Raw genomic sequence first — 18,264 nt, 5'->3', positions numbered from 1 at the left:
CCCCCCACCCCCCGCCATATGAACTCCGGGAGTTGGTGATGGACAGGGAGGCCTGGCGTGCTATGATTCATGGGGTCGCCAAGAGTTGGACACGACTGAGCGACTGATCTGATCTGATATAAAAATGCCTGAATTATTATTATCTGACAAAAAGCTGAGTCTGGGAGCAGTCGAGTAGCATGCTGAGAGTCTTGCAGCTGGTAAGGAACAAGTCTAGGCAAGACTCAAAACCTGGATTTGTGCTTCCTAAAGCCAACCCTCCTCCCATTTTCCAACCTCTTCTGACCCTAGGGAAAAGGGAATTTTTAGGTCCAATGCCATGGCCTAAATTTACCTGGTTATGGACAGAATAGTTTAGCATCACCGGAGAAATCATGAAGGATACCAAAACAAAAGATTGAGAAGCATAAGGTTAAGGAAAATGAGAATGGGGTAGGGGAAAAAGGTATAGGAAGTAAAAAGAGGACAATACAAAAGAGAAACCAGAAGAAAAATTGTGATCAAATAATAGATAGCAGCAAAAGACAGTGAGACTAGATAAAATAAGTATTTTTTTTTTCAAAAGCAACAACAAACACATTATCCCAAAGCCCGCAGGTGCTAGCAATTCAAATAAACGTATAGCAATTAACAGAATTAACACCGCCTTAAATAGCTTGGCTCACCAGATGTGGACTCCTATCAGGGTTCTATAAAATGTAAAGTTATTACAGATTAAACCATTAATCATCTGTTCAGAGACTATCTCTGGCTGCAAAATCCCATTCAGTTTTAAATGGCTAATAATCACAAAGGGATGTGGAATGTAATATGCGCAATGATGGTCTACCCAATCCTTTTTCCTTTAAATATGTGTTAACTTCCCCCCGTTCTCCTGCTTTCCTTCCTCCCCACTAGAGATGCCATCAGAAAGGAGAAGTGAGCTAGACTGGCTAATCTCAGAGGGTTCGGCAGTGCATGAGCTTCCCCTTGGGCAAATGAGGGGCAAATGGAGAAGCAATATACCAGTGCAGAGGTAACAGCTTGAGGATGGGGTAGAAAGGACCGGATCCCACAACACAGGAGGAAACTCTGATGGGCCTGAGTTGGCCCCCTGGTCCTGATGATAGAGACGCTGACCCTGAAACTCAGCACTGAACTTAGCTTTCCTCTCCTGCACCGTGCTTCATCCTACAAGAGCTCAGGAATGCCAAGGACAGAGGAAAGGATAAACATATGTCCTGACAGGGAAGATCACTGAAAAATGAAATGGGAGTCAGAAGGAAGCACTTTTCTGCAGAAACCTGACGATCCAGAGACTCACTCTCCTCGCCCAGGGCTAAAGCCAAAGGACTAGCCTTCTGACTGCTCCTCAGCACCCTGGGACAGAAAGATAAAACAAGTAGAAGCAGCAGAAGGACTAATCAGTTGTCAAGGAATTTAAAGCCTGATGGACAACCGGTTAATCCATGTCATTCTATTGCTTCAGATCCTTCCATGGCTCCCCATTACCTAAAGTCCAAGAGTAGAGCATGACTTAGCCCCTAACTAACTCTGCTGATACTTCGTCAAAACTCCAGATCTTGTGTTTTGTTCCCAGACATTGGCAAACCGTCTGCAAGTTCTTTGCCCAGACACCACGATCTGCTGTCTCTTGGCCCTTGCTCATGTTGCCCTGTCACCCCAGAGCATCACTTTTTCCCTGTTCATTTCTGTTTGTCTTCTTCTTGGGCATCATTGCCTCCAGAGTTTTCCTGAACCCTGTGATATTCTAAGTTCTTCTCAGAAGCCCCACTGCACCTGGGGATGCCTCTTTTTGTGCATTAAATGCTTTTTCTTGAAAATATATCTGTGTGTCCCCCACTAACTGTGAGGTCCCCTGAGGTAAGGATTCTGATGCATCTTTGTATCTTAGCATATCCTTGGCATATTGTAGGTTTTCAGCATATACCTGTGGATCCAAATTTCAGATTTTAGAGCTCCATGAGGTCTGCTCATTAATTAATTATTCATTCCAGATATGCTTATTGAAGGCATTATTTTAAGCCAAGAACTCTTCTAGGTGTTTCGTGAAACACCTGTGAACAGATGTGGCCTCTGTCCTCATGGAGCTCACATTTTAATAGAAGGGAGATTGATAGGTGTCAAAGAAATTTCCAAAGGCAACAGACTAGGTAAAGACTGAGTGTGGGTGAGATGGACGATCCCTATTTCAGTGAAAATAAGAGAATTTTAGTAAGGCGAACCTCAGAATAAAGTTGTTCTCCCCCCAAACAGTGACTTGGTAATATGGGAAATGCAGACACTGCATGTGATAATGAATATTCACTTATGCTTACATTTATAGTCACAAACTGTTTTATAAGAATCATTACATAATCCTTAATCACAATTATTGTAGCAAAACTTCATTGTATATTTATGTATGGTTCCACTTGTACGTACATTATTCCATTCGTTCTTAAGAACACAACAGACGTCTTATTATCTCCATGTTATGGGTTAGGAGACTGAGGCTCAATTAAGATCAGTGGCTTACTCCAGGCCATAAAGGAAGTAAGAAAGCTGGAATTCCTAACCAGGTTTTCTGATTTTTAAACTTGGCATTCTTTTCATTTATACTATGATGGCTCCTCAAAGTCTTTTCAATCCTGTTCTTCCCAGAAGGGGTGCCAACATATTTCTTTTAGCCATGCTGGGCCTTTTTATGTAACATCTCTCTCATATCAGATAGCTGGCAAGTTCCTGAAAGATTCAACTATTGCCATGCCAGGATGTTCTTTAATGATTCCAAGAAAGTCACATAGGCAAGTGTGCCTAAGAGCATTTATCTAGAGGTTTTTGTTTTTTTTTCTTCACTTACAAACATGAGATTTCATTTAGCAAATATTTATTGAGAGCCCACTAGGTGCTAAGAACCATTCTAGGAGCTGTGGACACAGCAAGAACAAAAGACAGACAGACACATTAAAACACAAAAACATGAAGAGGAACAAGTATGGATTTTGTGATGTTTAAGTGGATACAAACCTTGAATTGATAACTAGGGCGTGCAAAGTAGAACACAATAATTGGATCATGTCATGCTTTTACACTGGTATCAAATTAGGAGCTGTGCACACAGGTGAAATCCACAGATGCTTTGACCCAAGTGTGGAGCCAGAACTTAACTTTGAGTAAAGTAACTGTAGTTCCAAAGATAAAAACAACTTTGTGCTACAAACTATCAATGGTCCAAAATATAAATCCCATAATGTCTTCCCCAGGTCCCCGTTTTGAAACAAACAAAAACACATAAAAGCACCCAGCTCCTGGAACCACAAATGGCCAGAGATGACAGGAAGGGGAAGAAAGAGAGAGAGAAGGGAAGAAGAAGTTGGAAAATAACTGCAGACTGTCCTAAAGGGAAATGGTTGAAGTGGGTAAGTGGGATTTATCAAGGAGCAAAGTCCCAACAGAGCTGGGAGCTTTTATTGTTTACTAAACTTTTAAGAAGAAATGCCAAGAACAAGAATTTACTACATTTGCCCACAGAAAAGTGAATTTCAATGATTAAATGGAAAGAAATAATATGCTAGGATTTCATGAGACTCAAAGTTATCTGTTTAAAACATTCAGACAAATGAGAAAGCCTCCCAAGTCCCTTAGAAAGACTATCTCATATATGTAAAGGAGAGATGGGCCAAAAATTTAGGTTAAGTTCTAGTTTTGCTTACCATTTCCTTAACTGTTTTAGAATTCCGTCTGACGTGATCTGGCTTTAAGTTCTGTTTAGCTACTAGCTAAGATGTGTATATTTTTATTTACACATAAATAAAAGATGTTATTTTTATTTCTGTCATTGACACTGCTTTTCAGAACTATCTTTAATTTTTAAGCTATTATGTGCTACTTTTCACAGACTTTTGAAGCTGTCTGCTCTCTACATGGAGAGAGTGGTATGTGTGTGTGTAAATTTTATTTACTTTAGGCTCTCCATGGATAAAACCATCGGAGATATCTTCATACTTTTATGAGTCTTGTTTCAAAATATTCAGGGGCATCCTTCTTGACTGATAGATTTGCAGTTGGGAAATTGTCTCCTTGTCTCAAAAAGCATAATTGTGTTCTGGGGGGGGGGGGCGGCAGTGGAGGGGGTTGATGATTCCTAGAGGCCACCCCCCAGATGCTGTCCTGGAGAGACTCCAGGTGGTTCAGGGCTGTTTCACTACATAAACGGATGCGCTCTGCACAGTGTTCAATGCCTCATTCATTCCTGAGCCACCAGCGAGGAAACAGAACACGGCCATCTATTTCTGATGAGAGGACAATTCCAAAGGAGTGTGATTTAACAGTGTTTAAGACTCCTTCAAGGTTCATTAGTCACTGAGAAGTTTATACCTTTATCCTCCTCAAATGGGAGTAAATCCCAGGGAAGAAGCGAGCTATGTCTACCGCAACCACATCAGGAATGACCTGTGTGGTCCCCGTGGTCAGCAGAAGGCTAGGTCATACCCAGCAGAGAGGAAAACATACTATGAGTTCTCTCCTGTCATTTCTCCTTCAGACCAAGAACAATACAAAGCTGTACCTGGATTTTCCCCTCTTTGGCACGTCTCTGTCTTACCCCTTCCTCTCAATGTACACATGGTTTATTGCAGCAAGGCCCAGCTCAAACACCATTTCTTCTCCAACACTGACTCCCACCTAAAATGAATCACTTCCTCTGCTCAGTTAGAGCATTTCATCTGTGGCACTGCACGCACAGTGTCCTGAACTGTAACTGTTCCCTGAGAAGTTTCATCTCTCTTCCCATATTACAAATTCCTCAAATATGCAGATCATGGTTTACAAAAGCCTTTATATTTAGTTATAGCCAAAAAAAAAAAAGGTACCCAATGATTATTTGATAAGTTCATCCATTTAATGCGTACTTACTATGCACTTGCTCTATGCCGCACATGACAGACGCAACTCCCCTCTAACACGGCTCACAGCTGAGGGGCATGAGCGAGTCCATGCATGATGCTATCTCATATGTGACTGATATGCAACCAATTTCAAGTAACCAGAATAAGAATGAAACATGTGCTCCAAGAGGAGACTCATAACATGTCACAAGGGATCTTTATTTACAAGAAAGAACACTGTTAGCGTCTCAAGGAATTTCCCCAGGGGAATGGTATAGCTATCTTAGGCAATCAAGCTTAGCTTAGATTAAACAAAAGAAAAGGCAGTGCCCTGTGCTGATGACACTGTTTGCTGAAAGAATCCAGCAAATCAAGTCTGATTTCTTTTGCCTCAACAATTGACCTTAGAGATTGAACTTACACTTGACTCAAGCTCCCTTGCTCTCAGACAGAGGTCTCAACATATCAGCTACAATAGTAATAAATGAGTAATGGCAAAACCCCACTGCTTTCTCATAGCTGCTACTAGCTCTCCAGGAGGAAAAAAAAAAAAGAAAAACCAGTTTTCTGGGCCTTAATATTACATTCCAAGAATTTTTCTTGATCTCAATAATGAGACTCTTGGGAACACCAAGCTCAGCAAAGGTAAAGTAATATGTATGTTATGTTTTAGACAAGACACACAGCTGCAAATGGAGCCACTTTTGGCTAAGGCTTCCTGACTTGCCGAGTCGAAAGTACAAAATCAAACTTTATACAGGTCTATATCCTCGTGACTTCAAAGTCCTTTCATCTGAGTTGTTTAATTTCATTTATAAAACACAGCTACCTGTGGGGATCAGGTGATTCATTAGTTAGATGAGCATACAGAATCACAGGGTATTTAAGTGGCAAACCCATGGTCCTGTAACCGGGCCAAGCTGGGATCAAAACCCGGGGCCTCCACTTCCAAGTCCAGAGTCTTTTCTGCTACAACTTTTGACCTCATAGATCAGACGACAGAGTCAGTCACTGAACTGGAAATTTCACTTGTGCTTAGACAGTCAGCGTATTAAACGGAATGGGTGAACTCACCTCTTTAAGGCAGCCCATGAAGTTGTTGCTGACGGGGGAGCCTGGCAAGTCAGCGGTACTTGGGCTTCCTCCCACGTAGAAGAAGTCATCTGAGCCCAGCATGGTGTAGTCCTCTTGAGTGTAGCCTGTCGTGGTAAGGATCCCATCCACAGAGATGGTCACCTGGTGGAGGGACACAGGGACAAAAGAAATCCCAACAATGACCTTAAGGTCCTGTCAAAATCCGGGGGCTTGCCCTACCTGTGGCATCACTTTCTTAAGATTTGGGTGAGGTATTATTTCTAATTTTGGTTTGATTTTGATATGTGCAGCCAAGTTCCATTTTCTGGTCTGCCTCCCTGTGGCCCAAGCCTCCAATGTTCGCCTGCAGACCCCCGGGAGAGTTTCTCAGAACTACCAAGCTGAGCGGCTCGCTCTACCCAATGCCCTCTTCAGTCAGGCTAGAAAATGGAACTATCCTCAGACGACACCACTTGTCTCGGTTCATTGGTAAAATGATGGCTTATTTTTGAACGATTGTAATTTACAGTGGTCGTGAGAAACAGCAAAGGAGACATTAGACGATGGGGTTTGTTAGGGGGTTGGTCTTTGGTTGTTGATGGTTTTTGTTTCTTTTTTTCTTTTCTTTTTCTTTTTCTTTTTTTTAATTTGTTTCCTTTCGGGCTCACACCACACTGACAAACATGCATTCAGGGAGGGAAGGAAAAGTGTCTTGAGTTTGATGAGTCATGGGTGATACATGCTGTGGACTACCCAGGACATCAACCCCTGTCCTCCCTTGACTGCCATCACCACCACCCAGGGAAGAAATGACCCAAACCAAAAAGGCAATGCTAACAAAAAGAAAGGAATGATGAGGCATGAGAGCCAAAATAATAATAATAATGCCCACCAGAAAGAAATAGCACCCATACACCCAACATCCATGAAAGGAGCAGAGGGTGCAGAGAAAAGATGAGGCCCCAGAGCATGCACGCACCTTACGCTGACACACCCATGCGGAACTTATCTGGAGCCAAGAGAGAAGGCAGAAGAACAGAAGGGAGGGACGTGGGACCGGGTGCAGAGAATGAAAGAAAAGAACCAAAATCCACTTCACACCTACATGCGCTAAATCAACTGAAAAATAAGATGGAAGTGAGGAAAGAAAACACACTCAACACCAAAGGGTCATCTTTCCCCTACCTGCCACCTCCCCTACTAACACAAAAAAGAAAAGAAAAAGTCCAAACCCAACCCCAAAATATATGAAGGATGAGAGAACGAAGAAGGGTGGAGACAAAAAAAAAAAGAGAGAGAGAGAGAGAGAAAAGAAAGTGGTGTAGGCTTGATGACTGGTAGGTTGTTAGTAGCGAGGAGGAAAATGAGGAGACAGGTTCTGATGCTAATGGGGGATTCACAAGACAGGAACATGCCATGCAGAGTTTGGATGGAGAACACAATTGGCGGAGCTCCCTTTGGCCGAGGCGGGAAGTAAGGAGCAAGAAGGGAAAGGAAGAACACAGGAAGCAGAGTACTTTCCTCCCCAGATCACCTGTGGCCGCCACGGCCACACAAAAGGGAATGAAAAAGGGGGGATTCAGGAGTTTGGGGGTTGGTGGGGGAGGAAGAAAGTTGGAAGAGTGAGGGGGTAGGAAGACACGGAGAGAAGAAAGTCCTCAATAGAAATCTCAGTTGTCCCTAGTCTGTAACTTGGAAGTTGCAAAATAAGAAAACAAAATGAATTTAGCTAAACAAAGAATATTTATTTAAAAAAATTTTTTTTCAGGAAAAAAAAAAAAATAGTGGAGAAAAGGAAACTGTCCCAACCAAAGTCATCCAAATGTTGTCAGGACAGATGCATCCCCTTCCATTTTCTTTTTAAAGAAAAAGAAAGGCTTGTATTTCATTCAACACCAACAACAAAAAATTTAAAAAAGAAACAAGTCTAAAGAGGATAAAAGGGGGGTTTGGGGAGGAAAAGGGGGGCAACACACGGCAAACCCAAAAAAAGAGACAATAAGAATGATATCTACCAGACAATGTAGTTTGTTTACCATAGCGTGTCCGATGCCTGAGTGCTTTGCGGAAAAGGGGGAAGAAAGGAAATTAAAAAATTGTGAACAGAACGATTGTTAATTAAAAAAACTAAAAACAAAGATGAGTCGTTAGGGTGTTAGTACATTAGTCGGTTAGTAAAATGACACATCGCATGAATGATCTTGGGTTAGTTTTTCAAAAAAAAGGCACCCGACACAGAAAAAGAGAGTGGGGGAAGACAATGAGACCAGGACTCTATGGAAAACCTTGGTGCCAGGCTCGCAGCCAGGAAAGGAGCTGCAGCCCACCTTGTCGTCCGTAACTCCCGCTTCTCCCAAACACCACCAGATGGGACCTCACCCAGGTCGGAAGTAGCATCATACTTACTTTCCAAGGGCTCTTCTGAATGAACACTGCCCCCACGCCCTTCCCACCCTCAGCACATATACAATCCACCTCTCCTGAAAGAAAAGACCCCCAAAGTTTATCATTGAACTTCGGTAAATCGATAAATAGAGCTGAAATACCCGTACTTTGGGGACTTTTTATTTTTCACATCTGACTCTGACTACATGCGTGGACGATCATGACCTTCTCCTAGAACAAAAAGAGCTTAGAATGTTTCCTGTTCACATCGGGCAGATGAAGGCCAGATAATGTAGCTCACTCTGCGTTTCCAGAGGTAATTTAAAGATCCACAACTGCCTTGACTTGGGGTGCCTTTGTGAGGCAGGAGGGGAACTTTCTTCTCTTTCCTGCCTTCTTGGGTTACAGGAACTGTGTCGTTAGAATGTGCCAAAATAGTTCGAGTCTTCGTCATTATCCAATCATGCCATTATTTGGTTTACTCTGCTGGAATGCCTGCTGTTGGCATCGTGCTCCCCTCATTCCTCGTTAGGAATGTCTTTCAAGCTTTGAAGCAATTCCTTGCATGGGTAGCAGAGAGGACTGGCAGGTCAAAAGTGATTACAGAAGCCCCACGATTAGTCTCTTCTTCACAGCTTTCAAATGTTAAATTAGTGGGCTGGAGGTAGATAAAGACGGGCAACCCAGTTTTATGCTTGTGGTTTGATTAAAGTGTCATATCGAGGTCAAGCAAGTCCTGTGATGGTCATGACCTTGGGCTCAAGGTCATGGACCAAAAACCAAACCAAAGCAAAAAAAACCCCCACAAAAACTCCTTACTACCTTGGTGCTAATCCTGGTGATGGTTTGGAACAAATAATCCACATTCTCTCCATTACTCAGAACCCTCAATCAAGTGCCTGAACTTGCCCTGTGCACTAAGTCGCTTTAGTTGTATCCAACTCTTTGCGACCCTATGGACTGTAGCCCACCAGGCTCCTCTGTCCATGGGGTTCTCCAGGCAAGAATGCTGGAGTGGGTTGCCATTTCGTCCTCCAGGGGATCTTTCCAGGGATCAAATCTCCATCCCTTATGTCTCCTGTATTGGTTGTCGGATTACCACTAGGGGCCACCTGGGAAGCCCAAATTTGGCCCTACTTAACCTAAAAGCTACTGAACAAACCAACACTTTCACTGACTTTAGCCCCAAAGCAGAACCATGAGTAGATGACCAAGAAGGAAGAAAGGGGAAAAGCTCTGCTCCGTTTGGTAAGGAAATTCCAATAAAATTTCCTCAGGTCAATCTTTACCACAGAAGCCATTCACCCTTACAAAAAACGCAGACATGGCTGCCATCAGCCTATCAAATATTCATGAAGTGATTAAGTTTAATTGAAATAGACGAGGGCTTCCCACTCCTTCAAACGTATCCTAGGGAACTCAAAAAGTTGTTATAAGTGTATTTTATGGGAAAAATAATCATCTGAGACGACTCAGGGTTGAAAAGATTCTCTTTGCAAAGTCAACTCTGCTTTTCTGAGGTATTTCCTCTTTACATAAATTGCATTTGGATGCAAAATTCAGTCCAAATTTCAACGAGGTCTGAATTTAGGTGCACTTTCTCAAAAAGATTCATACTCCCTCTGCCAAGAAATGCCCCCAACACCCTCAGGCCTCACTAGCCTTGTCTTGAGAGCTCTTCTTAGCCGCATCCTTAGGCACAGACAGAGGCAGTCACCTTCGGACAGAACGCTCAGCCTGTAAATCATGTGTGTGTCCCAGCGAGTCTAGCACCCAGACCACAGATGAGCTCATAACCCTCCTGGAACATAAGGTGCTCTGCATATTTACCACACATGGCTGGGGAGGGTTGTAATCAACATCTCGCAAATGGAAATTGGTGTGGGAAGGTTAAATGGCTTGTCCAAGGGCACAGAGTGGAGCTGGGGCTCAGAACTCGGAAGAGAAACCCTCCAGCGTGGCTTTCCTCTGCTTATTGAGACTCAAACAGCACAACCCGTATTTGAATCACAGTCTGGTCTGTCCCCATTTCAGTGTAAAGGACTGAATTAGGGCTCAACTCTATCTGAGAGAAGTGTTTTTAGTAGAAATCAAAGTGAGCCTTTTCTGGCTATTTGAAATCATTCTAGAATGGCAAGGAAGCATGTGGGGTGGGAGAGAGATATAGAAGCAGAGCAGCTGGTGAGAACACAACCAGATTCTGTTCCCCAGGACAGGAAAATCTCCCCCTCCACTGACTGATGCCAGAAGGGTGTTACTGTGTACCAGCCAGTGGAAACCAACAAAAGGTCATATTTTACTTTTTGGTCTAGACTCTGCAACTCAAACATTTCAAGCCCTTATATGTTAGCGAATGGACATTTCACTTGGGCTCTCTTGGCAGCTGAGAGGGTCTCTCCTATAAGTGCAGGTGAGGAATGATGAGAGAAAATGTCAGCAATAGAATTCTTTGGCCTTGCAGGAGAAATATAAAATGGTAATTCAAAAATGTTCGATCTATGTGTATTAGGATGTCTGGGGACTCTAACTCTTACAATTTGGCAACTGCACCATAGATACAATAAAATAGCCAACCTGGGGCTTCCTTGACATGCTTAAGTGTAGAAATGGGTGTTTTGAAAATTGTGGGTTTTTGCTGTGGGTGGGCCTTCTCCATTTATTTAGCATTATGAAGGAGTTACACTTTTATCAAACAGAAAACATATGCAAATACCTGTCACTTCTTATGCCTTCATGTTTACAGAAGGCATTAAATCAATCATACTGCAGAAGAAAATTTGATAAGCACCTTCTTGAAATTTACATAATGCTTTCTGATTAATAAAGGATGAAGGCTGTCCAACTGGGTTTAATGACAAATTCACAAGAAGAAAAAACAAATGAAAACAGAAGCTGGAAAAGGCAGTCTCAGGACAGACCTTGACTTTTACAGGAAGTGATTTTAATCTTTTCCTGATGTGGGCTGCTGAAATATTATTATTGTTGCTGTTGTTTGATTATTATTAGTTATGAACAGAAAGCAACCTCACTTGGCTAAGGTTTTCTGAGAATGTTGTCACCTGACGGAGTCGCCTGCATAGCATCAGCAAGCGATGGGAGTTCTCAAGCACGTACAGAACCAGGAAAGGCTGCTCCAAAGTTGACTTTTTAATGTGGGTCCTTCCACTTTCCAGGCCTCCTAGTCAACTGAAGAGTCTCGGAGGTAGAGACAGGGGCAATAACGTAGCAGCAAGGAACAGAGAAACAAAGGAATTCAGAAAGATTCCAGCTAATTCACTCCAAGGCTAGAGGTTAACACAACAACCAAAAGAATAAAATAAAAGAATAAAAAAATCAGTGAGGGGCTGGTAAATCAAAAGGAAGAGAAAAAGAAAGACTTTCTCTGGAAGAAATTAAAATCATGGCATCAGGGCAATGGCTAACTTACTTAAAAAACAAAACATACGTTCAAAGGAGGAAAATCTACCAAGCTATAGAAATAAAATGCTGTCCCTAACTGAATTTAACAATAATACAAGGTACAAATGTAATCAAGAAGATAATAAAAAAAAGAAAGCAGAATAAAGTATTTATAACTTTTATTATCTATACAACTGAATTTTTTTCTTAAATAACAAGCACACATGGAGAATTGAAGTAAGAGGAGAAACATATTTTAATCATTATCCTTGTGAAATTGTAAAGGCTGGGAGAAAGCTTGACAAATGCTCACCCATATGGTACCTCTACCCTTCTCCATGTAACCTAGCCCATCACCTACTTCACACCCCCTCCCCAGCCCCCTAAGAGGAGCCTCCAGGCGCTCTCTGCCCTCAGCCATTACCTGCCGGAGGTTGCGCGTCACTTTGACATCGTGCCAGGCGTTGTCATTGAATTTTCCATTCACTGGCTCCACAATGGCCTCGAAGGCCCCGGACCCCAGGTTAATGACCAAGGAGACCGCACCATCCTTCAGAGCCAGGTTGACATAGTCAGCCGACTTGCCCGTGTGCAGGATAAGGCCATTCCGCTGCCAGGTCTTAAAGGACAGGGTGATTTCATCACTGCTGCTCTGGATCGGGTTCTGAGACAGGTCGTAGCACAGGTACTCTGAGCCTCGGAAAGTGGCCACATTCTCCTCTCGAGCTGCAGGGAAAGAAAAGGGGAGAGCGGTCAACACTTGACTGGCAGGAGCCAAGTCAAATACCAAGGAGAACACACACAACTACAGGGCACTGGCCCTGCCAGGGGCCTGATGCCAGCACCACACTCCATGCACCTCTTCCACAGGCTTGTATCTAAGGGCCAGGGAAACTAGCTGAGAAGCTGTGTGTTCACACAAGGGCAGAAGACTGAAACGATGATGCAGGAAGGCTTGCTGCCTTGCCTTCAAATTTTCCCAGAGAAAAACCTAAAGGGAAAATTCATGCAAAACAGTAGAGTGAGGCTTTTGTTGCTTTTGCATCAATATCGGCTTTTAAATGCCTGTAAAAGGGCTGGTTTAGAATGGATAATTAACTGTTCTGACAGAGCGTCCTTTAGCTCCAGGTACCTTTTATTGACCAATAAATAAAAATCAATTACCCTGAAAGATTTGGCTCTAATTTCTATCCATCGGTAACATGGCTAAGTTTGGTTTCCATGGTACAGTCCTGCGCCCAGTGGAACAGGACTGGGTTTCTAAAAAGGAGGTTGAACTTAAGGAAATGACTGAGCAGATGAGGAAAAGGGAACAGAATGGAATTTGATAATATGCTTTGATATCACACTAGACAGCAATGCCTCCCTTTTATCCCAAGGGACCACTCCCTGAAGGTCTTTGAGATGGCCTGAGCAGACCGTCCTGTGCAACAGCTCTCCACAGGACCAGGGGTCCACAGGGCCAACATGGTACCCCACGGGGACCCAGACTCTCTTTCAAGACCATATTCTAGACCCTGGGGGACTATAATTTGCTACCCAAAGAGCCCCAGGTGTGTTCCCAGGGCTTGTGCAGGCCTCTTCTCTGGATCAATTTTCTGAAGGCAAATCATGCTTGTCAGTGGACTAGCCCTGGGGACTATTTGTACAGGTCTACACAGACCTTGGCCATGTGGGTGGAGGAACCCATGTGCATTTGTACCAGACCCCGTGATAAGCGATGGAGCTGAGGAGGGATAAAGGCCACAGAGCCAACCAGAGGGGCTAGCTCTGCCTATGCTGATATTCCCCAAAGCAGAACTCCCAGGAATCTGGAAATGCTACATGAGAACCTGACTTAACCGAGTAGTTTAGACAATCTATTTTTAAGGCAAGAGGATAGAAAGTATTTGACTTAATTATTTGTTGATTTATAACTTAGACACTCTGCATGCACACTCCCATCTGTCCTCTTCTCAGGCAACCCCACTTAGAGTAGATGGCTTGCCTGGTGGCCCAGTGGTAAAGCATCTGCCTACCAAGGCAAGAGACTAGAGTTCGATCTCTGGGTGGGGAAGATCCCCTGGAGAAGGTAATGGCCACCTGCTTCAGGATTCTTGCCTGGGAAATCCCATGGACAGAGGACCCTGGTAGGCTACAGTTCATGGGCTCGCAAAGTGTGGGATACGACTTAGCCACTATACAACAACTTCGTATCAGGGTTGGTCAAAAGTACCTCTCGATAAAAGGAAATGAGCGATAAAACAATTTAGAGATGCAGTTTCCCTTTAAAGAGGGGTGGGGTGGGGTGGGGCTACAAAATAAAGTTGAGGAAATTCTATTTTTCCTTCTAGACCTAACCAAAGCCAATCCACCTTAACTCAAATCCTTATCAACCATCATAGCCTTTGGTAAGCTCCTTAAGGAAAATCAAATAAATATCTTCTTATCATGAGATAATCATCACTCTCATAATGTGAAGAGATGACCACCCAATATATAGTATTAAGTTCATCATAGCATCACCACATCATTAAAACGTAAACCTCAACATCACAGTCCAAAGAATGAAAAAAGAGATAAAGTATGTCCTGTATCTTCCAGAGGGCCTCAGGGACATGTATACACCCGCACATGTCTGTTTGCACACACACTGCTATAAGCAAAAGGGACTCGTCCCCCTCTAAGTGACCACAGTGTTGCTTACACAGGTAAGTAGTGAGTACTCCTCAGCACGTACCATGCCAGATGTATTTTACCAAAATGAGTCCCCCCAGAATCAGAGTAGATATTTGGCACTACATCTTTGAAACAGGTCCATCCATCCAATCCCCTAGTGCCCTACTTTAATTAGCTCTCTTCCCATTTCTGCAGAAATAGTTTTGTCAGAATTCAACTGGACAAGCTCTTTTGTACAGTAGACCGGAGGTGACCCTGATTTACAGCAGAAGATGGCAAACCCAATGCAGTTATCACCGCTAAGTTCTCTTCCTAACAACACGGATGTGTGTACAACCAGCTACTATGCCTGTCCTTGGCGCCCAACATGGTGTAGTAGTGGGTGTCTTCCATAAACATTTTAGTTACACCTTGTGTGCCCAGTGAACCGAGACAGACGAGCAAGGAAAGGAGGGCTTCTAAAGAGAAGCTTCAATTAATCATCGAGTACCCTTCAAAGGGGAAAGGCCTGACACAGAACAGCAAGGCCCCAGGATATTATTTAATATACTATGTGGCGCTTAATATTTTTCACATAATTAGACCAAGGAGTCTGTCAAAATAATAAATTTTAGAGCTATAAAGGATTTTAGAGATTGCCTGACTTAAAACATTCTTTTTTCATTAAGGTAGAAACTGATGACCAGGAATAAGTGAGTTGCCCAAGACGAGACAGTTTGTCCTACTCTGGGCTTCTGCTGCCTCTAAACTTTTCTCCAAATACCAGTTTCCTTTCGCCCTTCATTCTGGATATACCACCTGCCCTTATTTTGCTGCTTAAAGGGAAGGAATGGTTCCACTGAGCCATGTGTTGATTTACAAACCATCCCAAATTTTGAATAAATTAAGCCAGAGACCTATTCCTCCTACCCCCATGTAAATCACACTTCCTCACCAAAAGAAATATTTCTCTTTTCCTCCTGGAATCAGTGTATTAAAAACTAAAGAGCTGATTTTATGTAGAAGGCCACAGGAGAAAAATGACATCATTAAGAGGCCATCACAGTAAATAAATCAGAAATAAAACCAACGAGAGAAAAAACTATGCAAACCACACACATATTTATGCTAATACCCATGCAAATTCATCAATGAAGATTTTATGCATCCTTGAGAGTATATTACTTCGCAAATATCTGCTCAGTGGTAAAGAACCTGCCAAGTAAGAGAGGTGGGTTCAATCCCTGGGTCAGGAAGATCCCCTGGAGAAGGAAATGGCAACTCACTCCGGTGTTCTTGCTTGGGAAATCCCATGGACAGAGGAGCCTGGTGGGCTAGAGACCATGAGGGGCCAGAAAGAGTTGGACAGGACTTAGCTACTAAACAACAACAATGAAAACTGCTGCAACCGTTCACAACCCTCTAACTCTCTTCATTCAATGATGAATTTCCCCAGTTTAACCCTTTCTCTGGGCTGGAGAAGGCAGTGTCACCCCAGATGTCGTGTATCTCCTTCACGTGTCAGTGAAGAGTAGACCACTGAAAGCTACTCCCTGAATCGTACTCTAGATAAGCAAAATCATATCATTTTTAATTCATAGGCTCCTTTCCCCTTTATCGTCACAGGAAGGAGAGGCATAGGCAGTGCATGACCCAGTCTTTAAAAGAGAAAACAAAGGGCTTGCCAGGAGAAAGCCTGAGGACCTGGAAGAAATTGTTCCTTTGTATACTTTCACAACTGACATTTTTCTCCTAGGAGCCTGAACTGTCTAAATTTCCTTCCAGTGGCTAAAGCTCAAGCACTTTCTTATCACCTTGAAAACCATACTAAGTTGATAGTGAATATAACTAAAGGTTGCAAAGCCAAATACTGACAAACACGTTCCTAAGCCAGTTCAATTCTCCAAACTCGCCATTAGAAAGATTTAATACCGCCCCCAAATCTGCTTTCTATAGCGACTGTCTACACCGAGGAGGAGGCTGAAGAGACAATGCAGTCACCTTGTACGTATTTAGGCTAAATAGGTAGAGAAAATGAATGCAGGGATTATGTAACACGGCATACAACGGCTTAGCGTAAAGCTACAGCTTGGCAAGAGGGCAGGTGCTGAAATGGCTAATGGACTGTGTAGATTCATTTAGATTATATCACTCCAAAGTTGACAATCAATTGCATAAGTGTTAAAATAAAAATGTGACTCTCACTGCGTGAAAAGCAGAGCTCAACCCTGTATGACAACAAATCGTTTGCCCATTACTTGAAAGTGTCCAATTGATTAAACACTAGATGCAATCAAGATAAGTATAACTCGAGGTTTTGAATCAGTTCGTATAGACATATAAAGTACAGATCTTTCAAATGACTTATTAATCCAAGGACTGATCTATACACAGCATTAATAGGCATTTACTCAGCTCTGTTTTCCTCTCTCGCCCCCCCAAAAAAATCCAACTACTGACTTATATATCAATAACTATTTCTCTGAGAAATTCCAAAATAGATTAAAATAGTCTTTTTTTTTTTTTTTTTTTGCTGTGGAACTTAAGAAGTATAAAGAAATACATATCTCTGTTGAATTGGGCCTGTGGTTACTGATAGCTTGATGTCTTAGGCTGTGAGATTAAGAAATAGGAACTTTATTCTAAAGGTCGGGAGGAACCAATGCCTAACTTTACTGAGAGGATGGAAGGTCTGATTAGCATTTTTTAAATATAAGATTATGCAATCCAGCTTCTGTTGGGTTGAGAGTGAACTGGAAAGAAATGAGAGCTGAAGGCAGAGGGCCCAGTGAAAATAAGAAAACACATTTGAACTACTCTTCCAGGGGGTGCCTGAAACTGCTTCAACCCAAATGTTGATACAGTCTAGTGGGGTTTGCATTTCACTGGATAAGAACAGAAGCAAAAGTTCCTAGAAGAGACAGCCTAAGGACTTGAGAAACAGAGATTCTAAAAACCTGGAGACCATAGGAAGAAGCCAAAGTTTGGCTACTTTAGATCCAAATGCAGCCATGGAAAGCCAAGGGCCAGAGGTTAAAATTTGAGGACAAGGACACAGCACTAGGCAAGAAAGGGCTCAGGTGAGAACGGGTCAGGAATGGGGAAAGTGAAAACTGAAAGTTTGTCGCTCAGCCGTGTTCGATTCTTTGCAAGCCCATGGACTGTAGCCCACCAGGCTCCTGTGTCCATGGAATTCTCCAGGCAAGAGTACTGGAGTGGGGTGCCGTTCCCTTCTCCAGGGGATCTTCCTGACCCAGGGATCAAACTCAGGTCTCCTGCATTGCAGGTGGATTATTTATTAACTGAGCCACCAGGGAAACCCAGGAATGGGTAAAGGGGGATTCTAGTCACCATTTTTAAAAATATTACATATTTCCAAATGCTTTCTTAATCATCCTTTGTATTCCTTCCACAGTCTGTGAGGTTGCTTGGCTATGATTACACCAACACAAGGAAGAGGGACACACGGTTTCCATAGGTTATCCAAGGCCCTTGGAAGCATTTAGAGCAGTTCCCAAACCTCAGAACTCCGATTCTCATTCCATCACTTTTGCCACATAGCCCACCACCACCCTCGCCAGGAATTCAAATTCCCAGAGGAGAAGGTGCCTGACCCTGTATCTGATGTCTTGAAACTGCATGAAGTCCCTTCTGTCAAAAGGAAAAACCACTGACAATGAATGACAGGTGAGCACCCACTCAGGCGGCAGGAGCCCAAGCAGGGGATCCGGGAACGGGGCCAGCTTAACTCAAAGTCCCCTGTAGGAGCAGGTTGGAAAAAGCCAGACCGAGATCACACTCTTCACCCTCATCAGAGAAAGAGCCTTAGAAATGGAATGTTTAGATACCACTTAGGAGAGCCTGTTAGAATGCCAACCCCTGTGGGGCGGCTGTAACTACT

General features: G+C 43.0%; 1 protein-coding gene across 4 annotated transcripts in view; it reads right to left on the bottom strand.

The window, feature by feature from the left end:
* The window catches only part of NRXN3 (neurexin 3), a 1,738,382-nt gene that overhangs the window by 1,304,312 nt on the left and 415,806 nt on the right, over window positions 1–18,264 (bottom strand). For 2 of the 4 annotated variants that reach the window (XM_010844399.1, XM_010844400.1), the window contains 3 exons: window positions 12,151–12,452; window positions 7,979–8,002; window positions 5,943–6,104 (listed from right to left, as the gene is read on the bottom strand). In XM_010844399.1, coding sequence (XP_010842701.1) covers window positions 5,943–6,104; window positions 7,979–8,002; window positions 12,151–12,452 — 488 coding nt within the window. Of the gene's footprint in view, window positions 1–5,942; window positions 6,105–7,957; window positions 8,003–12,150; window positions 12,453–18,264 lie in introns of those variants that run through there. The other 2 variants (XM_010844398.1, XM_010844401.1) reach the window with 2 other exon arrangements.

This window comes from Bison bison, unplaced genomic scaffold (assembly GCF_000754665.1).
Source record: "Bison bison bison isolate TAMUID 2011002044 unplaced genomic scaffold, Bison_UMD1.0 scf7180017864201, whole genome shotgun sequence".
NCBI classification, from domain to species: Eukaryota; Metazoa; Chordata; class Mammalia; order Artiodactyla; family Bovidae; genus Bison; species Bison bison.
Note: the sequence above shows the minus strand (reverse complement) of the source record. Positions and strands in the feature narration are given on the sequence as shown.